The sequence below is a fragment of the Nothoprocta perdicaria genome, unplaced genomic scaffold, assembly GCF_003342845.1.
Source record: "Nothoprocta perdicaria isolate Ctin4 unplaced genomic scaffold, notPer1 scaffold_197, whole genome shotgun sequence".
In the NCBI taxonomy this organism is placed as follows: domain Eukaryota; kingdom Metazoa; phylum Chordata; class Aves; order Tinamiformes; family Tinamidae; genus Nothoprocta; species Nothoprocta perdicaria.
The window spans coordinates 640,702-661,422 of record NW_020455171.1 but is presented as its reverse complement, the minus strand read 5'-3'; the positions used below and the strand labels follow the sequence as shown (position 1 = coordinate 661,422).

The 20,721-nt window shown below is 34.2% G+C and overlaps 1 protein-coding gene across 1 annotated transcript in view; it reads right to left on the bottom strand.

Annotated features, from left to right (window-relative positions):
• RYR2 (ryanodine receptor 2) overlaps nt 1-20,721 on the bottom strand; it is a 312,795-nt gene that overhangs the window by 65,666 nt on the left and 226,408 nt on the right. Inside the window, 9 exon segments of the mRNA XM_026037372.1 lie at nt 258-496; nt 2,120-2,180; nt 7,430-7,479; nt 10,326-10,447; nt 11,846-11,910; nt 13,671-13,786; nt 15,219-15,345; nt 18,737-18,812; nt 20,181-20,258. Coding sequence (XP_025893157.1) covers nt 258-496; nt 2,120-2,180; nt 7,430-7,479; nt 10,326-10,447; nt 11,846-11,910; nt 13,671-13,786; nt 15,219-15,345; nt 18,737-18,812; nt 20,181-20,258 — 934 coding nt within the window.

The window sequence follows — 20,721 nt, the reverse complement described above, 5'->3', positions numbered from 1 at the left end:
ATTAAATTACACAAAGTAATTTTTTTATGCAAGAACTTGTATAAAGTCACAGCAAATCTATGGTGGTCTCAAAAACAAAATCAAGCTTTCTGACTGCCTAATCATGACCATATCCTCCTTCATATTTATACAAACTCCAATAAAGCCGGTAGACTTTGTTCTCTCTACAAATGAYAACATAAGCCTAGCAGTGCTTATGTTGCACTTGACATTACAGATATTTTAGCAGCATGGAATTTCTAAAAAATAATACATACATATTAAATCTTCACCAAACTGGTGCTGTCCAATATGCTCAAATAATGAAGATAACACCGGTAGGAGAGCTACTGTGGTATARTTAATGATTTGTGTCACTCCCTTTGGCTGGTTTCTGGTGTGTGTAAACTGCCCTTGCTTAAGATTTTCCATTGTTTTCTCCAGATCCTCAGCAGCATTATCCAAAAATGCTCTCAGTGCCATCTTAACAGACTCCAGACCAGTTTTCATCACAGTCCTGTATACAGCATTTATGGAAAAAAGAAACAGAATATGATATTAAACCAATATGAAATAAAGTCTAGTCTTGCTTGTCTGAATTAATAAAGATCTGAATAAAAATACTTTCTAGCTTCTAGAATCTCATAGAAGCGCAATATATTGAAAAAACTATTTCATAGGTTCTCTGCAGAGCGCAGAGGTATTTTATGTACATGGACAAAATGCAGATCCTTTAAAGGCAGGGACGAATTTGCCTCTAGAGGAATAAAACAAACTCCCTCCCCCAAAAAAYAGTAAGAAGAAAAATGAATAAGGCTTCCATTCATCACTCTAGACAAAGAAGAACTATCTCAAGCTGTATAACAAAAATTTTCCCAGCCATGATTGTCATATTTCTGCCTCCAAGACAAGAATGACAGTAAGCAATGAGTGAAAGCCACTAAAATCTATAGGTTAAAAGGCAATAAGCAAACAAGAAAACATTACACATCACAAAAACATTAAATCATTGATTACATAACTATAGTAAATCATATAATGATATAACCCAGGAGATTTATTCCCATTAAATAATTATTATTGTTTAATTAGCTCAAATGTAGAGATTATGTGATTAAAGAACAAATCTATTTATGTATGTRCATACATGAAATAAATCCAGGTGAAAAATTTGTGATTGACAGATAAGAGTCTTTTAATTTAATAGTAAATATAGTATTTTATACAGTTTTAATGGCAATATTTTCAAACTACCACATAAATCCTTTAATCTTCCTCTGGAAACATCTCTACATCTCTACCAAAAGCAAAGCTGGTTATCTCTCTCTGTAGTTGTATTGCCCTATGTGATTGCATTCGGCATGGATATTTTATGACAAGAAATAGACAAGAAATAGCTTGTAACTCCATTGCAACCTAATGGAGTACTGCACAAAAGGTGAACCATACTAATCGGTTGTTAATTAACTCTACCCTGTAGTAAATGGAAAGCTAAACATGTCCATTTAAGCAACTTTGAATATACCTAGAAAAAGAGCTGATGTGGGTCATCTGCATGTTGAACATCATTTAATTGTTTGAAAGTAAATGGAAAGTGAAAATAGTTATCTATAAACACCATGAAAAACATGAAATGATCATGTTTTGCTTCACAGCTGCAAAGTCAACTATGAATACGTATACTTGATTACGCAGCTGAAGAAAAAGAACTTATTACTCTTTAATATTTCAAGATTGTCTTTTTCATCCATTAATGTTGCAATGACTCAAGCAGATTAAATTAAAAGTACTGTCAAATTCAATTTAAAGCCTCTTTCTATTCAAAAAAGAGACTGAATTAGCTTTGCAATGAAGACATTCACGTAACCAAAGCCAGAAGAATGAAGAACCAGCAGCTTTTGRACATCACTGATCTAAACTGAAACTTAAAGAGCAACCTAAAAAGATTGTTCTAACAGCCCCTCCATAATTAAAACAAGTAAGTGCTTTCTCGGAAGGATTCTATTTAGTGTGTTAACTTCTTTTCCTGAGCTTGAAAATTCTGTAGTCTTATATAGGTAGCTCCAATGGGGACTGCATGTGAGAAAAGTTCTCTTTTAAAATTTTTCCTTTATATTTTAGAAGACATATTCAGCATTACCTTGCATCCAAGGTCTGACCCAATATATGAAGACAGTTGACGATTGATGCTGCATCATTTCCTAAATGGAAAGGAAAATATCAACCAATTAATTTGGGTATATTTTAGAGTATCCAGACCTTCTGCTAACCAAATCTCTGTTTTTAACAAAAGAGTAAATGACATACTAGATTCAACTTCTGCATATTTTTAACACTCAAGTTAAAAGCATGCAGTTTGTTGTCTTAGCCTTGTTTACACAAATGCAGTAACCAGAGGCAGTAAAGCATCTCATGAAATAGCTGAGGCAGTCAAGAAGAAGCACTTAAATGTGAGGTTAATTAAAGCTGCAGTGTATCGACTGGTTTTCACTTATGTTTTATAAATTAAATTGATTTATTTGATTTACATATTGAATAAACTGTTTAGCTCTTCTTTCTCTAGTTTGCTGAAGATACAAAACTGGGAGGAGCAGCTGATACTCCAGAGGGCTGCGCTGCCATCCAGAGGAAGCTGGAGAGACTGGACAACTGGGTGGTGAGAAACCTTATGAAATTCAATAAGGGCAAGTGCAAGGTCCTGCACTTGGGGAGGAATAACCCTGGACCCCAGTAGAGGCTGGGGACTGACCTTCTGGAGAGCAGCCCCACAGAGAAGGACCTGGGCGTCATGGTGGATGGCAAGATGACCATGAGACAGCAGTGTGCCCTGGTGGCCAAGAAGGCCRACGGGATCCTGGGGTGCATTAAGAAAAGCRTCTCCAGCAGGTCGAGGGAGGTGATCGTCCCCCTATACACAGCACTGGTGAGGCCACATCTGGAGTAGTGTGTCCAGTTTTGGGCTCCCCAGTACAGGAGGGATGTGGAGCTGCTGGACRGAGTCCTCCATCCACGAGGATGATCAGGGGCCTGGAACATCTGCCCTATGAGCAAAGGCTGAGAGAGCTGGGCCTGTTCAGCCTGGAGAAGAGGAGGCTGAGGGGGGACCTGATCAGTGTCTATAAATACCTCAAGGGAGGCAGTGAGCAGTATGGGGTCGGTCTCTTTTCAGTGGCGACCACTGATAGGACTAGAGGAAATGGCCATAAACTGAAGCACCAAAACGTTCCAGAGAAAATTAAGAAAATATTTCTTAACAGTGAGGGTGACAGAGCACTGGAACAGGYTGCYMAGAGAGGTTGTGGAGTCTCCTTCTCTCTCAAGTTGCAACAGTTAGGAAGAAAATATTTATACAAAATGGCATCAAAAAAGTTAATCCATTTATGTTGGAGTAGCATAAAAGGCTGCAAATGTTTATAGTGGGATCGGGTGTACTCTACATAAGGAACACTCTCTGATATAACATGTACTTGACAACCGTATTTTTTTTTAATGTGTATGTATGCAAGAAGAGCACACACACACACCTTGTATGTATATGTATATCACTAATTCACTGCTGTATATAAGCCACCTCTAAGTTCACTTTTTAAATCCAGGACAGATTAAGCTATATAAATTTAATTTTCAAGCTCTTAAATTGATTTTATTTCAAAAATGAAAATATCATTTTCCTGCTTCTCTTTACCTTTAAATCAGTGTGGTCTATTGACTTGCACATGTAAGTGCATGTACAGTAAAAGCAGTAACTGTTCCTGTGAAGTAAAGATTTAAAAAAAATAAATTGCAAGATAGAGTGGAGTTTACTGCAGCATGGAGAAGGTTTTTCAATGATATCAAAATATGAAGTAATTTTTATGGTGTGGATCCATAGCAGATTAAACGAATCCCAACCACAGCTTCCCTGGTTGACCTTAGCCCTGCAGCCTCACTTGCCTTGCACCAGCATGGGTGGTCATGCACTGCTGTAGTGAGCAGGTGGGGAAGCTGAGGTGGCCCAAGAAAATCTTAAAAAAAAAACTAAACAACAACAACAAAAAAAAAAAACTACACCACCAACAACAGCAACAAAAAGGTCAGGTTTTGGTCAGCTTCTAAGTTATTTTAAAACTATGACGACAGGCATGCCAGAAGTGATGAAGAGGGGCATGTAGGCATGTCTTTACCATGCAAGTGATAGCATAAAGTGAGGTAGTTGAGGCAATCCCTATTTAGGCTGGGGCTTAGGCTGTCTAACATTCACAATGCAGGGGATATACGCTGCATGCTACAGTGCACTGCAGAGATGCTCACCCCAATTCCCCAAAAAAATTTATCTAGACTATCTCTTTGGCCTATGAAGATATATTTCAAGAGACATAGGTTTACGAAGAATTAGGTACTGGCTATGGTGAAGATCAGAATGAAGAGACAAAAACTGATCTAAACCTTCTGAAAACCAGGTAAGCTTTAGGTGTATCTCTGTAGCAGACAGCAGCGGTTTTCAAAAGGCAGTTAAGCAATTTTTAAAAGGGCCTGTTTAACTATCTGGCGCCTAACCACCTAACACTACCTTCTACCTGACTATCTTAAGTACAATAAAAAAGGGCTTTGAATCTAAGCCTGAAAAAAACACTGCTACAACTCATTTTTGTACCTCTGTAGACTTAATCATCACTCCATTCAGTTACCATAACACATATTTTATTTGAAATCACCTTGCCTATTTTTACTTCAAGTTGCTTTGACAACATCACTCTTGGAGTAGCAATGGCCTGCCAGTTAATTTTCCTAGAGAGAACTAGAAGTCTAGCAATCATTCTACCTCTCTCAYGAGCTATACTTTGGCAGTATAAAACCAACCCTTTCCTTTTTAAGTAGACCTCTTAACTGTAGCCACTTTAAAACACTTTAAAAGATTAATCACTTTGGAAGGTAGGTTTCCACAAAAAGAACTTCCTAATTCTGATGGTAAGATAATCTGTATATTTTGTAAGACTAGAGTACATACACATTTTAAGGAGAAATTTGTCAMTTTCTATATTGAATCAAGAGCAAAGACCTACCAACTTACCCATTTAAGAGAAACAAAAACACAGAAAATCACTTCTCTAAAGTCTAGCAATATACATAGCACAATCATCTAGAAAAGGTTTTCACAATTTCAACCATGGTATCAGAGCAGAATTCAGTGAAAATCATGAATTCAGGCTCCTTCAATTTACATTGATCCAGTACTATACTTTAGAAGGTCTCTAATAGATTCAGGATGTAAGTAGGCAGAGAAAATCTTCTGTCTCCTTTCAGTATATCCTCTGATTATATTCTCTAAGGTCCTGAAAACAGTGAACATTTGCAGGCCATTCTTATTTGATGACTTATCCATCTGATTTTTGTTTCAAATTGCACRGAAATGTAATACTGATACTGAGATAAAAAGGTTAAACTTACATACTAATATAGTAAGAACATCTAATCAGAGTTAAGCAATAGAGATGAAACAAAATGAGCCACAGAAATTTGCATTTTAAATTGACAAAATATAAATCTAGGTGCTTAATTCACCAAAATTACAGAAAAAAAATCAAACGCAGTGCATTAATAAGTAAAATAAGAAAATCAACACAGTCTTAGTGAAGCACAACTACAGCTCACCAATAGCAAATTAATAGGTATATTGTTACACAATATAAAGAAATAATAATTCCATGTTGACTAATAATTCCATAATCTGAGTGACTGTCTTAGATATCAAATGTGATCACCTGTTTAAATTCACTCCAAAAGACTTTATTAACTTTCTATTTTGTCAAGACTTCTATACCTATGTGATTTTCTCTACCAAGTTCATTCAATATATGTGATTTTCTCATATGCAAGTCTATTTTGAGAGTCCCTTTCATATTCACAGTGAGCATAAAGCATCTGTATGGAATGCCTATAAAACAACATAGTCTGTGTCACTCACAGAGGTTACTAACCTAAGCACTTCCAAAATGTTTTTGCAGGAGTAAGGGTGGTACTTTCGATTACAAAACTCCCAGTCAAGATAAAGTGATTTGTGACTTCAACTTTGTCATAACTCATGAAAAACTACAGTGTACTTCTGTGTTGGCATAACAATTTTTTATTCTGCTAGTTAGTGCATGCTGGGAAACTTGAGTTTAAAAAAAAATAAGTTTTCCATGGGTGTAAATACTCATCTGATCCCATCCCATCTGACCCAACCATCCCAAACCAAGAAGAATGAAGCAGGCAGAGAAGTGCAATAGAAAATGTCCTTTCTAAAGTGCTGAAGAAAGATGCATTGTTTTAGATTTTGAGCTTTGGCAGTTCATTTTGAGAAATCATCAGAAAAGTTGATTCACATAATAATGAAAACAATTTTCAAAATTTTACTAGTTTTAGTAATGCTTGAACTAGTCCATTCTTGTAGAAAAATAGCCTAGAGCATATACCAGAATTTACAAGTAAGTTTGTGACATAACTCTCCACCCCTCACACAAATGCAGAAATAATTCCATTCTTCCTATGATCTTGGACTTAACAGGCAAACCCACTCAGCTCATCTCAAAATATATTTTAAAATCACATCCCAAAATAACTTCCATTCCCTCTCAGTCTACTGGTTCTGAAGCTTTTGAAACACCGCACTGCAGCAGCGCACGGAACAATATGCGTAGGAACTGAGTTAAAATATATTACTTTAATCAAATTCTAATCATCTAGATAACTACCCAATTAGACATGCTTATGAATGCTGAGTTTTTAGTGCATCCATTATAGTGCATCCATTCACATGCATACAGATGTGTGTTTTCAGCTCTTTTATCATTGTAATATAAGATCAAATGCAGTATGGCTACCACATAGCTCATATGACATATACATTTAATTTTACTTTGAATTTACTTCAATTAAGTGATTTTCACATGGCATAAGACAAACACCAAGCCCCTGGTGGATTTACATAATACTGGAAAGATAGCAGACATGCGTATGTGGAGTCAGGCACATCTGGGAATATATGAGTTCCACAGAGCATCACTAAGCATTTCAGCCCACTACGAACTTTTCTTAATAACTTTCCAATAAGAACGTGTAGTTCTGGTGTTGTATTTTTCCGATTGCAGGCCTGTAACAGTTTAAATAAAATAACAAATAYGCAATCATAATCAAATTGGTGAAATTCTTTGGTATAATATAATTAGTTACAGGTTAAACAAAATAAACCAAAAMCAACCCCAAACTGAAAAATACAAATGCATTTTATCTAATAAATTCTGTAATCTATCAGTCTAAAAGATCATTAGTGGTCTGTGAAGACCATGCATTTAAGCCGTGCAGCATGCAACAAAGCATCTAACACAATGCAAAAATGGCAAAAAAAAAAAAAAAATAAAAAATAAAAAAAAATAAAATAAAAAAGCAAGCAAGCAATGGCCATGCTAGTATTTTTCAAGGGTCTCCTTACCAAACAGTGAAATCCTATGCCTGACAAGAACTCCCAGTTTGCAGAACAGGCTGAAGACAAAAGAGAAAAAATAAAAGAGAAGAGAAAGGAAAAGGAAAAAAGGGAGGGGAGAAGAAAGAAAAAAATAACAGCTGATATATGAGCAGGAAAAGCAACATGATGTCACGCAGAAAGAATCAATTATCTGAGCAGAATGTGGGACAGAGTACTAAAGAAGGAGTTTTTAAGTGCATATCCTCAACAAACATGGTTAAATAAGCACATATTATAATTAAGAAAACAACAACAAAAAAAATAAAAGCAAAGCTAATTAATACAGAAGCGTCCTATATGAAAACCCACATGGAAATAACCGTTAAAGCTGTAAAAAGGAAAACATGGTCAGAAAGCTATTGGGGATATCGCTGACAATTGGGAAACAAAAGGTAAGTAAATCAGATTAATTGAAGTGTTTGATGGCAAAATTTAGACAGTCCAATTTGGATCTTGTCATCTTGAACTRAGTTTTTTTTTTGTTAAATACATTGTGTTTTAACATATTTAAMATGAGAAATATCTTCCTAAATGGTTAAAAACAACAAAAAATATGATCAATGATTTCCTTTCACATCTTTAATTTTTCTGCTCATGAGCAGAGGTCCATTCAGAATAATGGAGAAGAAAAATTTGTATTAATTTACAGAAGCAGGAGCACACCAGCATACCCMAAATGACCTTGCCTCCAACTATAACAGATTAGTTCAATCTTAATGATCCACTTCAGTCTGAGAATTTTCTAGGAGTAACATCAATTCTGGCGTTATTTTCTGAGCTGCCAATAAACTCATCTGCCACAAATGACATGAAGAAAATCATGTCATTTTATTATGGCACATGGGCCAACTATCAACTTCTGATTTAAAAGCAAAGTAAGGAGGCCTGCAGTTTGCAGTTGCAGGRTTGGTCTGTTGGAACTGAACATGCTGTTTCCACTGAGACTAGGGTATAGTACCAAATGGAAAAACACTTTTGATCACAATCGGATGAGCTGGGTTCCTGTGCCCAGTGACCCCCTCTATGAAGAGCCACTGCTCTGTTTTAGGAAAGAATCTGGCTGGAGAATGTTTAGCATTCTCTGCTCAGTTTTTGTTCCATGAGGCAGGCATATACTGCATATTCTTTTACAAGAAACTTGTCCCATCCTGTCCAAAAGGAAAAATGGTACAGAAGCTTGCTAATATCATCTAAATCTTGGATCGGTTCAAAGCTCTCACTCTGTCTTATTTTCTAACCATACCACCAATAATACTCAACAAGTACAAGGACTAGCAAGATGCCCTACTGAAGGAGAAATGTACAAAATCCAATTCTGAAGAGACTGGTTCCAAGTAAGGTAACTGATACTTTGGGAGAGGTCTGACACCCATTTGTTTCCAGGTAGCTGTGTTACCTGTGAACAGGTAACAGTTGATGCATTTGCCAATACAGTCACTGCATTATCACTACCCAAAATGATACTTTTCCACATCTTACTGAATATAAATTGATCTTTATTTGAAAAATAAAGGAGATAGAAATAGTTTGTACTTTTTAAGGAAATAACATGTAAGAGCTGCACCCAAATAAATATAAAGGGGAATCTAAACAGAAACTAAATAGAAAATCCAAAATTCAGGTTTGGCAATTACTCTCCTTTAGTGAGGGGGGAAAAAAAAAAAAACACTCCAAAACATTGGCCTTCTGTTAATATGGCCCAAAATACCTTCCAGGAAATGGATCACATAATACAGWTTCCATAATTTTTGCGAATTAAGATATAAACTGCAATGGTCATCCAGGTTTCCTTGCATGAGTTTTCTTTTTTGACTTGACATTTTTGTCCAGTATTTCGAGATCAAGTTCAGGACAGCTCTTGTTGGGCTGTCGGGGATACGTTCCCCCGTTGAGCTCTTGGGGATACGTTCAAGAATCTCAAATATACAACTACACAGCACATGTGCAAAAGTTCTGAGACCTCTCTGCACAACTTGGATTTTAATACAACATATTCCAAAAGTACAGGACTTATTGAACAGGTATGACCTCCCAAATGGAAATATATTTTTATCCAGGACATTCYAGACAAAAGCTAGGTAGCTCATACAACGTAAAATTATCTAGATGCATACATTTTAATAGTTTTTGAATTCCTTGAAGAAGCCATTCAGCCAAGCTGCCAGATCAAATAAACCCATGAGATGACACAGGGTCAACATAACCATTACATACTTACATTTAATAAGGCTGCTAGAAATTTTACACAATCAGACAATCTTATAAACCTTCCACACCTGTACAACTGTAAATTGACTGCTTGCCTCAAGCAGCAGCAATTCAGTTTTGTATGCTTTAGWATGCAACAACAGCGAAGAACACAACCACAATATCTGTGCTATGCAAGAAAGCATTAGGATCTTCGTTAAACTTGTAGTGCACCTTATGCAGTGGGAGGCATGGGTTTCAATTCTAATGAAAGCAAGACTGAGTTAAGAAAAGCAAAAGTCACAAATGCAAACAACTCATTTTTAGAGGGGGTGGTAATGCTATTTTCTGCAACTCTGTTATGGATAAATTTTGCTTTCAAATCTATCATGAAAATTAGAAAGAATAATGACTCCTGTATACACCTATTTCTAACAGTGAGAACTGATACACAATTATATAGTCTGTGCAACAGACTGTGCAACCGATGTACGGTTGCATGTGCAGAAAAATTYCAGTTCCTGCATGCTAAAATAACTATAACTAATTAAAGAAAATTTAAAAAGCTTATTTTGTGTATTTATAAAGATAATTCTTTGCCTCTGTCCTCTCATATAAGTAAACACTTAGAACAAACTGCTACACACATACACATTTATATTATTTTAAATTTTACCTTGTCACCATTTCCTTCTCCTTGTTAGAGGCATGGCCTCCACTGCTGAGAGGCCTACTTGCTGCAGATAAGAAATAGAGGCGATGATTTTTGAAATACTGATCAATCAAAGGGAGCACAACCTGGAATTACATCAGAAGCAAGTGATTATCTGAGGACGTTCTGAACTACTTTTTGTATTACTCTTCAAAAGTCACAACTTTTGACATGAGATTTCAAATGKTTTTTTCTGCTTCAAATTCCCTTTACATTCTATTTAATTTACATACTATTTAATGCTTATTTTTCTTTTAATTTATTTATTTTCAAATAAAGAGCTTAAAAAGTCATTACAAAAGAAATATGCAAAAGTTGAACATTCTGAAACTTGATCTGTGTTTCTTATAAGGAATTCAAAGCAAGATGTACAACTTAATTTGATTTCACATATTTGTTCTATACACCACATATTCAGACAAAACCACTGCTCTGCAGACCCTTAACATAAAGTTTAGGAAAAATGAAGTTATATCTGCCAGCCCACTAACAACATTTAACATTGCATTGTATTAAATAGAATCATAGAATCATAGAATCATAGATTGCTTAAGGTTGGAAGGGACCTCAGAGGTCATCTAGTCCAACCCCCCTGCACACACAGGGTCACCTAGAGCACGTGGCACAGGGCTGCATCCAAGCGGGTTTTAAAGATCTCCAAAGAAGGAGACTCCACAACCTCCCTGGGCAGCCTGTTCCAGGGCTCTGTCACCCTCACTGTCAAGATAGAATAAAATTCTTTTATCTAAAAGCATTCTGCCTCATTAATGGCTTGTCCAAATAAGTTTGTTATTTCTTTCTATTCTTATTTTATGTAAAATGCTAGTGTCCCAGTGGATGAAATTGCGCATGATACTGCATGGTACTTTAAGGTATCACTATGACAATTTGTTACAAGAATACGAGGGTCAGAGAATGCTGCAAACACCTGTCTGCTTATTCACTTAAGAATCAAAAAGGCACTTCAGAGATATTCACATCAAGCAACTTTCTGAGTGCCAAAATGTAAGAAGATTTTCCTAATTTGTATAAGATTATTCCTTCTTGTCCCCCAAAAAAGATATAGTTTTTAAAAGAGGAAAAAAATTAAGAAGGTGACACAGAAGGATGCTTGCCTATGTTCCTCCCAATAACTATTGCTCACATTTAACTGCCTGAAGGTTGTAAAAGAGAGTAATCTTCAGAAGTAGCCAGTGAAAAAACAACATACGAAAGTTAATCATGTAATGTTATTAATAAAGTTCACCATGGAGGAAAGGAAAATTGAGAAAATAAAACAGTCATGTAATCCTTTTTCACAGCAATAATTCACAACCCTTTTCACAACACTTTTTTTTAAAGCTACTTCTATTATTAATACTTTAATTACATTACTAGAAATTTAACACAAAAAGTAGAGATATAAGAGTAATAATCATGTTCACTAACAAATACTTTCTCACTTGAGCTTACAATAAAAAGGAATAAGCAAAGAAATACTGTACTTTGGCAAAGAATTTGATTTCTTGCTCATATGGGAAGTGCTCTCCTTTGCCTCTGCTGCCACCATCTGTAGAGACAAAAATAAGCTCCACAGTGCATATCTGAACATTAGTACAACTGTTCTTTACATGTAGAATTAAGACACCTTAGGATATATGCACACCACTTATCTAGCCATTTTATGACTGCTTCACAACAACAAAAGTTACAGCAAATACAACAGGGAGGGAATAATTGCCTAGATCATCATAAATGTGTATTACATCATCTTACTGTCCAGGGAGAAATGGATATTTATGTGAGATAAAAATCTAGTTCTATATTCTTATAGTTATTTGTAACATCTTTGGAAGACTTCGTTCAGCAGGGAAATAAATTAAGTATAACAAGCAATGCACTTGAATAATTAAGGCTTTAAAATAAGTATTAAAAAGAAAAGAAGGGCATGAGAGAAGTATTTTTTTTCTGTGTTATCTCACATACCTGAATTTCACTTATGTTAAAGTAATCCAGCACACCTTGGAGAAGTAATAACATAATGAAAACTGGTTCTGATGGAAAAAGTATCTCCCACAGTCCACAGCCAAAATAAATGAGAAATTTTATGCTACATTTTTATAGAGTTTCTGTCTGAAGGATGGAATTAATGAGCAATTGCCCAACAGAAATTAATCAACAGGACTATCTACCTAAAATTATTTTTTTCACATTCCCCATTATCATAAAGCTCAAATACTATTTGAGACGTAATTTCACACAACTTCCAATCATGAGAAATAATTTAGCAGTAAATTTTTAGTGGATAAACTATTCATCACCTTCTCTCTACTTATCCACTGAGGTACATGCATGGCATCTTTTCCAACAGCGTTTCTAATGTTCCATTATTTATTCATTACACTTCCATTATGCAAAAATCCTACAGAACTAAGTAGAAAAAGAAGCCATGATAAATCAGGCTTTAGGAATAGAAGTAACCTAGTGAGTTATGGTTAAAGAATGACCAGGATTTTGCTAGTGTAAGTAACTTTGGTATATGATCATTCACAAATTTGGTAATCTCTACTTTAAAACTAGTTAGACTTCTGGATGAGCCTTGATTTATTCAGTCTTCTTGCTGTTTCTGTATTAATCCTGTAAATTACAGTATGAGTGTTCAAGGCATGAGATATAGCATATATTAGGTGGCTCTGCAACTCCCACATTCACAAAGAAGCTGCATCTACCTAAGACCTAGTTTTACATCTCACATAGGTGAGTTGAATTAGGTCATCAAACTCTAATTTTGTTATTAACAAAAATAGGTTGAGTTGAATCATCTCTTTCACAGCAGTGTTGAGGTAAAACACCTGCTGGATGTTTGCTAAAGACTATTTCCTACAGTGATAGTTTGTTAAAGTTTCTCCTCAAACTCTTTCTCCAGAAAAAAGTTTTGAATGGTACAAATSAAAAGTTTAATTTGCTCTGTGAAAAGGTGATTACATGTGAGTAGCAAGTATTAATGTGTACATGGCAGAGGTTATGAATTTGTATACAAATTTAAGCAGAGAGCTAGAGTTTTGATCTTCAAAGAAGGAAAGTTGTCACAATTTGGTCAAGTATCTTTCACCCAAAGCCTTTACGCAAAGAATGACTTTTGGGGAACAGGTATGTATATGAAAAGTACAAAAAGTTATCTTCTACACAGCTTCTCAAAAATCATTGCCATCAAAAAAAAAATCTTTTTCTAAGACTATGCCACTTTGGGAAGTGTTCTAGTTGGTTTTATAATCTCAAATATCTTTCTTAGGTAACAATGCTTAACAAAATACGTAAGAATTACTATACCAAACTCCAGAATGTACTGATGTGCTTCATCCACATATCTGATAAGCTGCTGAAGAAAACTGTAGGCAAAGCGTTTCTCAATGGAAGGTGTATCTAACTCCAGGTCCTTAAGTCCTCTGAAATAAGAAGCAAGTGAATTTCTCAATGTGCAAGAAGGACTCAAAGTATCATTACTGCTTCATATAGCCTGAAGCCTTTTCCTCTGACAGTAAGTGTGTGCTCATTAAAATGACAATTATTTTCTGTGTTTGCAGTAGGCAATACTCTTATTTAGGTTTTGGAAGCAAAAAGGCTATAGATGAGGCAGGAAATATTTGCTGACAATTGTACCACCATCCCTCTCAACTTACCACTCCAAAACTCACTTTTACTTTTATTTAAGACAAGCAGAAGTAAATAAATAAATAAATAAATAAATAATAATGAATTATGCCCAAAGGAAAATGTGACCTTGAATATGGCTGATGAATTTTGCCATTAGGACACTGGGATGAGAAAAAATACTTTTGCTGAACGTCTTCCCTCTCTGTACATTATATTCCATTGAAGGCAACTAAATTGAATTATCCCAGTTATCCTACAAGAGTTATTAGATATACAATAATTCTATAAATGCCTCAATTTTATATGCAATATAAAAGAAAGGAAGTAGGTATATTTTAGGCACATGCGTTAAGCTAATTAATTCACAATGATTTCTTACATCCACCCCATTTTATTCCACATGTGCTTAGCTAATGAATTCACAATCATTTCTTAAATCCACCCCATTTCATTCACTTACTGGGGTTCATCAAGTCATCCAAATCTCAGACAGGCTTTGATAGTGACTCATATTTCTTAAACCCTTCTGATGAGATAGACGGGCCTCCAATTTAATTAAAATTTTATTCCCACTGTATTTAGTAGGTGAAAATAAAAGTCATACTAATGACTATTAATAACATGAATCAAACAGAATTATGCTAATTTTTCTGTAGCAAGCAACATGCATTCTTACTGAATTATTCATGTTCTGTTGATTATTACATTTATTCACAATTATTACCTTAACATTGCAGTTTTTTTCAAATGAAACTTTTTAAAAGCATCACTTCTGAATAATAAATATTTTAATAATACCACAAATTAACTCAAATAAATATGTTGTAGATTCTAGAAAWAAAGCCTTTTATTTATTTTTCTTTTTTTACCAAAACAATTGCCTAGAAAATCCTGCATGAAGATGCAAATGCGTCACTGGTAATAAGGTCACTTGTATTTCCCATATTTGATATGGGTGGGATGTTAACAAATTTACTAACAGTTGGAGTGTACAGAGACACACAGATTGTAAGTAGATTCCAAAGAATTTTCCTTATGCTTTACACAGATCCTAGTTCTAACATTCTTATCCACTTCATCCTTACAAAGCTTCATATAAATGAAATCATTCTTACTCTCAGTTACTGAAATCTCAAATTCACTGTAGTTTTTTTTTTTTTTTTTAATAGAAGAGAAGCTGAGGATATTTAGAAACCGTCTGTGCCATTAAAATATAAAAATTACCTGGAGACAACATATCCATTAATCTGTAGAAATTTCAGAATATCCTGTGCTTTTTCTCTGTCCTTGGCTTTTTCCTTGGCTGTGAGTGTATCATAGGGAACCAGAAGAGGATGGTTTCCTCCTCCTACTAATGGAATGTCAAGAGAATTAGAAGGCAATTAATAAGAATGTTGATGTGCCAATTCCCTGTTTGCAACACTAATGTGGTATTATCACATGTGTGCACTGAACTATAATCTGTGATATATAATCTGAAGTACCAACAATATACTTTTCTGTGTCTTGACATGTATATAAAAATCAAAGTTAAGTCAACAGTATATATAAATTTATACATGACTGAATATATCATTTTAAAATTGTCAAATGCTGCAAATATTAGAAAAAAAAGTTTAACTTATTGAAAAAGTATCCATTTTCATTAAATACACTGTAATTATGTTCTTAACACTTATGCAGTTATTTCTTTCTTAACAGCTTTTGCAGTATATAATGTAAATCATAAGAAAATCAAAATCTACCATTCCAATAGAGTTCTCTTTTTAAACATTCTGAKGGCAGCAAAACACTCATTTAATTCAGTAAAATATAAACACATCTAAGTAAATATGATAGAGTGATGTAGATGTATTTTATAGGTACAGGTTCAGGCCAGAGAGGTATGAAAATATGCAGAATCCATAATTGAAACTTGGTTCAGACAACTGACCAATCTGAAGAAAAGACTGCTGCAGAGATATAAAATAAATATAAATACGTTTTTATTTCTCTACAAATAGGTGATGTATTGATAGCTTTCTCTAACATTTAAATCATTGACTTTTATTCTGATATCCTAAGAGTGATCTACTTCCATAGTATTATAGTTGAAGACAAACATTCAAAAACATACAAAGTAWGTACATATGGCATATCTATGAAAATCACTAAGAATGTCCTAGATCATTTAATTATGATTCATGCACTCAAAGTGTACAATAAAGGAGAAGTGCACTTGCCATTTTCAGGTGGCTAACTGATTTGTGTATGTGAAAAGCCTGCAATGAAAAAAAGCCATGTCTGCAACACGAAGTAGCAGGCAAGTATCTGTTCATCATCCATAAAATCTTGGGCTCTTTCAAAGTCAGTGGGAAATAACTGTGTTTTAATCATTATCCATATGAGTGTTCCTTTCTCATTTAGTTTCTTCAACTATTTAGTCTAATTTAGTTTATTCAACTACTCTTCTTTTACAAGCTCTGTTCAGTCTTATTTATCCTGGCCAGAGACACAAGTACAGGAACTCTATTCCCTCACTAAGCAAAGATATCAAATGGAAAATCACTTTACGCTTTTCCTGCAACTGTTATTCCATTCCTACATAATAAATTGTCACAAATGAAGAGAAATTAATAGCTATGAAAATGTTGCACTTCTGTTGCACTTTTCAGATTGAAATAGATGCAACATATATTCATAAAAACACAGGAATGCTTTAAAAGCCCTCACTTAAAACCACTAATCACCATTTTGTTCAAAACAGTGCCAACCACAGATATTTTCTGAAGATGTCCTCTTTATCTTTTAAAAGAGTTAAAGTGTTTTATAAAATGAATCATCAATAGTTTAAGTTTCCTAATTTTGCCTTATTAACAATGAAGCCTATTCCCCTGTTATCCATATTTTAAAATTTTAATATCTGAACAGAAATAATAAATTCAATGATAAAATAAAATGATGTCCTTGCTCATGAACAGTGAAATCAGGGCCATCGGTTTAGTATTTTTATCTATGAGATTTCTGTAAAATTCAAGACTGTCACATGAGATTACTACAGAATTTTGTTATTTAAACTGCAACAGCAAATATTTTTAAATTAGATTTACAATATTAATTAGATTTGCAATATTAAGTATCCCGATCTACATGTTAGATAGTGTATGTGCATGACATAGACAAGCCTCCAGAGTAAAACACTAGAAAACTGAACCTATTTTAAGTCATACACTTGCTCCAAAGAAAATGAAACTTCCAGTCATTTCCATAAACGAAAAAAAGGAAAAAAAGAAAAAAAAAAAAAAAAAGTCATATTACTAAGAATTCTGATGTCAGTGTTGCTGAATTTACTTAACCATCAAAAAACAACTGTGGATGATAATCTGAGCTGTTACCAAAGAAACAAAAAGAGTCTATATGAGAAATATAATTCTCATATGCATACCTGCAACCCAAGTCTGCATTACTGTCATTACTGTTCTGTTCTTAATACATAAGCTGCATATAAAAAAAATGTAGACTGGCATACATACTGGATAAAAAGTTAAAAAAAAAAAAAATCCTCAATGGCCAGATTTTGCTCAGCTGACAGATTTGCTTTTCATACCAAGGAACAATCTATTGGAAACCTCTTGATCATTTATCGTATGGTAAACCACAGTACCTTCTCAGTAGTGTCTTCCTTTGCATAATACTACAAATACTATAAAAGTTTCTCATTAAAGTATTGATCAGAGGCAAATTTTGCTTTCAGAGCCTCCCAGTAGAGCAGATCCATTTAAATATCCAGCCTTTCTGCAGCCGCCGGTTTCCCAGATTTAGCTCAATCTATGGCTACACATCCTGAAACTTTAAAAGGTCTATAAAAATTGGTATAAACTATATAAAGGAGAAATATAATTAAGGATATGGAAATTCAAAGTGATTTATTGAGGACACTTACAGGTGAAATTTCTCTTTTTCATAAAATCTGAGCTACTATACTTAGCTGAAAGTTTACAAGTAAATAAAACAAGCAAAACCAACCAAACAAAAAACCTCAAACAAGTCTGGCAAGTGCTGTTTAGACTTGACAAATTTCAAGTYTCAATTTCAAGACAAAACTCTAACTTCAGCATTTGCAAATAAAATCTTGCTGTCTTTCCAACTCCTGCTTTCTCCATGTAAAAATCTAATTTTAGATRCAAAAGAAAAGTTAAGTTTTAATACAAAAAAAGCAAATGTAAATAAAAATACAGTTTATAAATGAGCCACACATAACAAGAAAATATTTGTCATTTAGGTTAGCAGAGTTGGCAGAGCACGTGCCACTTTTCATGTGGAATCAAGAACCTACTTGATATGCACGTAATTGTAATTGAATCCATGAAATGTATATCCTCCTCAAATATAGTAATTCAAATAAAATCACACYCCACTAGACAACAGTTTAAAAGACTACTCATAGAAGGAAAATGTACTCATATAGCATAAAGTTATTTTCATGTAGCAAGTAACTTTGAGTTCCCCTCTTTTGATACACTTGTACTGCAATGTTCAGTCCTATAAAAGCTCAGGTATACTTTTAGGCTTTGAAAACCATGAATATGTAACAGAAAACTATAATTAGGAATAGATATTTTCTCATTTCATTTTCATCAAGATTAGTGACTAATTACAAGACTAATTGCCTCTTTCCTTTTCTGTCAGTCTAACATTTTTACTCAAATACATGACCAATATAATCATACAGAACTTTATATGATGTAAATAGTATGAATTACCTTTGGCTTCAAGCTCCAGTTTCTTTTTCTTTGCCCATGTGTTATGGTAGTTTTCAGCCATCATCTCTGCCATAGCCTTTGAAAAAGGAGAGTTTAATAATGTGTGCTGCAGCAGTTAACCTCAAAGAAGGGCAAATTTCTACTATTAAATTAAATTACTTTTTTTAAAAAATAAAAAGCAGCATAATTGATTTCCAATACAACCGCTTTGTAATGGTTCATTGAAAACACCAGTTTTATTGAAAAATTATGATATAGAACTTTGGTAGGTCAGGTATAATGGACATAGGAACTGGGGACCAGCTGCTGAAAAGAAAACTGCTAATAGCAAAAAGGGTCCACAGTATATAGTCTACAAAGAGTACTAGAGTATCAAACAGAGGCTTAATTCTAAGAGCAAGGCTGATGAGAAACTACAGAAGGCCCTGGTGAGGCAAACAAAGGATAACAAACCAGGATTGCTTTTGCTGGCAATATCTATAAACTGTGGATGTAGTCTGGTACAGATGAGTACTGCATGGAATTTGCAGTTATTCTCAAGAGATAGCTCTAACTGTAGCTTAGGAAAAAATGAATCGTAAAGCAAATCACTACTATAAACCTTGTCAGAAATCTACAATGATTAGAAATATAAAGTTGAAAATCACAAGGTAGGAACCAAAGAGGGAAAATTCATTACAATACAGTACACACTGCACAGTTAGCCAGTTACCTTACTACTTGCTGCTTGTTTCACTGAACTGCAATTGAGCTCAATGGAGGCTAATTTAATTCTGTTGTCATCACTATATTGGTACATATACTCATGCCAACTTTCTCAAAGCAATCTAGTGTATGTCTATGCTAGACATAATATTGCAACCGCACTCATAGTAATTAGTTGCTGTAAAAACTAGAAAAGCATTTCAAACAACTCCATGGCAAAACCAAAGTCTAAGACCAACTTCATTCATTTAGCAATTAAAAAAAATATTTTTTCCATGTAACAGCAATCTACTGATAGATGAACAGCTGAAAGGTCCCTAAGGACTTCATTTGCTATCCTCAAAAGATTTGCCAAAATGTTATCTCATTAATCTAATTTATTCAATGTAGGAAAAAGAAAGAGCATCAACAGAACTTTGAGGGGAGAAATTAGCAGTAAACACAGAAAAAAAATGATGCTACAAATTCTTCAAGATGACAGCTGTTCACTGCAAAAAACAGTCTAAGATTGAAAATAAACTAGGAAGACTTACAACTTTATCCATGTTTTTTAAAGCAACAAATGATCAAAATGCAATGATGAAACAGACCAAAAAAAAAAAAAAAACAAAAAAAAACAAAAAAAAACAAAGCATATAAAAGGAAATAATATAAATAAGACACAAGTGATTTAAATAAACTAGAAAGAAAGAAAAAAAATGCCAAAAATGAGCAGGCATATTAAGTGTTTCTGACTTACATGAACGTCTCTGGAGAGGGTGACATTGCTCATGTCAATTGCTCGAGGGCTGTAACCATGGGCTGTATCTACAGAGATCTGAATGACAAATGACAAAAGTGCAAAACAATGGAGTTATACATGCCTTTGATGCAAAGAAGCATTAACAAGATACTGAAGGTAGTGAGAGAACTAAGGGGAAAAGAGCCACTTGTCTATTTCTAGAGAGGAAAAAGATCCTAAATAACATGCAAATTTCTGTCTAATCAAAAAAAAAAAAAAAAAAGAAAACCTACATATAGTAAATACAAGCTAGATTTAGGCAAAGGTCTAAATTTTTTGTGAGGTAACTAGAACATAGTCATTTCCTCCCAAAGACAGATATCAATTAGACATGAATCAGTTCAAGCTGTTATTTGTTACACTATAAGGAAGATATTGTCTACATACACTTAAAACTGTTCAGCTGAAGATGGGAAAATGGTGTTTTTTTTTTGTTTTTTTTTTTTTGTGATGACAGCAGAAATTATTATAATACCCAAAAGTCAGGAAATTTGGAAAT